At 39.5% G+C, this 590-nt stretch overlaps 1 protein-coding gene across 1 annotated transcript in view; it reads left to right on the top strand.

Moving 5' to 3' along the window:
- LOC107575186 (RING finger protein 148-like) overlaps positions 1–590 on the top strand; it is a 4,998-nt gene that overhangs the window by 462 nt on the left and 3,946 nt on the right. Inside the window, 1 exon segment of the mRNA XM_016261606.1 lies at positions 6–292. Coding sequence (XP_016117092.1) covers positions 6–292 — 287 coding nt within the window.

Below are 590 nucleotides of genomic sequence, written 5' to 3'. Positions count from 1 at the left end.
GACAGCGTATCTAATGAAACTGTGGGCAGTATATGTGAGTGTGGCATGTTTGGAGCAGACTCACCCTTGGATTCAGCTTCTGGGCTGCTAGTGCTTCCAAATTCAGATCCTCTGGCATGCTCGAGGAACACTACTTTCACCGCAAAACACCAGCCATGAATTGCCCTGATAAAAAAAGGGAACTGTACATATTCACAGAAGATACGAGCTGCTCAGCGAGAAGGAGCCTCGGCGGTGGTTATTTACAACATAGATGGGACGGGCAATAACACTGACCTGATGGCCCATTCAGGTATGAGAGTTTCTCTAACTGATAATCCAAGACAAGTCGGTTTGTTTCAAAGTAGCTTCACAGAAAATTGTGTTGGAGTGTCTTACAGCATGAGGAAACAACTATATAAGATGTTTATGCGGTGGAGAAAAACATGCTATTATATAACTGACATCATCCTTGAGTAAATTGTATTTTCTAAAGAATCAAATGCATCCTTAGGCATTTTGTAAAATGCTTTAATAGATATAAAATACATAAAATGACAATTTCCATAGGTAACACTTTATTTCGATAGTCCACTTTAGACATTCTATTA

Source organism: Sinocyclocheilus grahami, unplaced genomic scaffold, assembly GCF_001515645.1.
Source record: "Sinocyclocheilus grahami isolate Dianchi unplaced genomic scaffold, SAMN03320097.WGS_v1.1 scaffold2501.1, whole genome shotgun sequence".
NCBI classification, from domain to species: domain Eukaryota; kingdom Metazoa; phylum Chordata; class Actinopteri; order Cypriniformes; family Cyprinidae; genus Sinocyclocheilus; species Sinocyclocheilus grahami.
The sequence above is the reverse complement of the archived record's forward strand: the minus strand, read 5'-3'. Positions and strand labels throughout refer to the sequence as shown.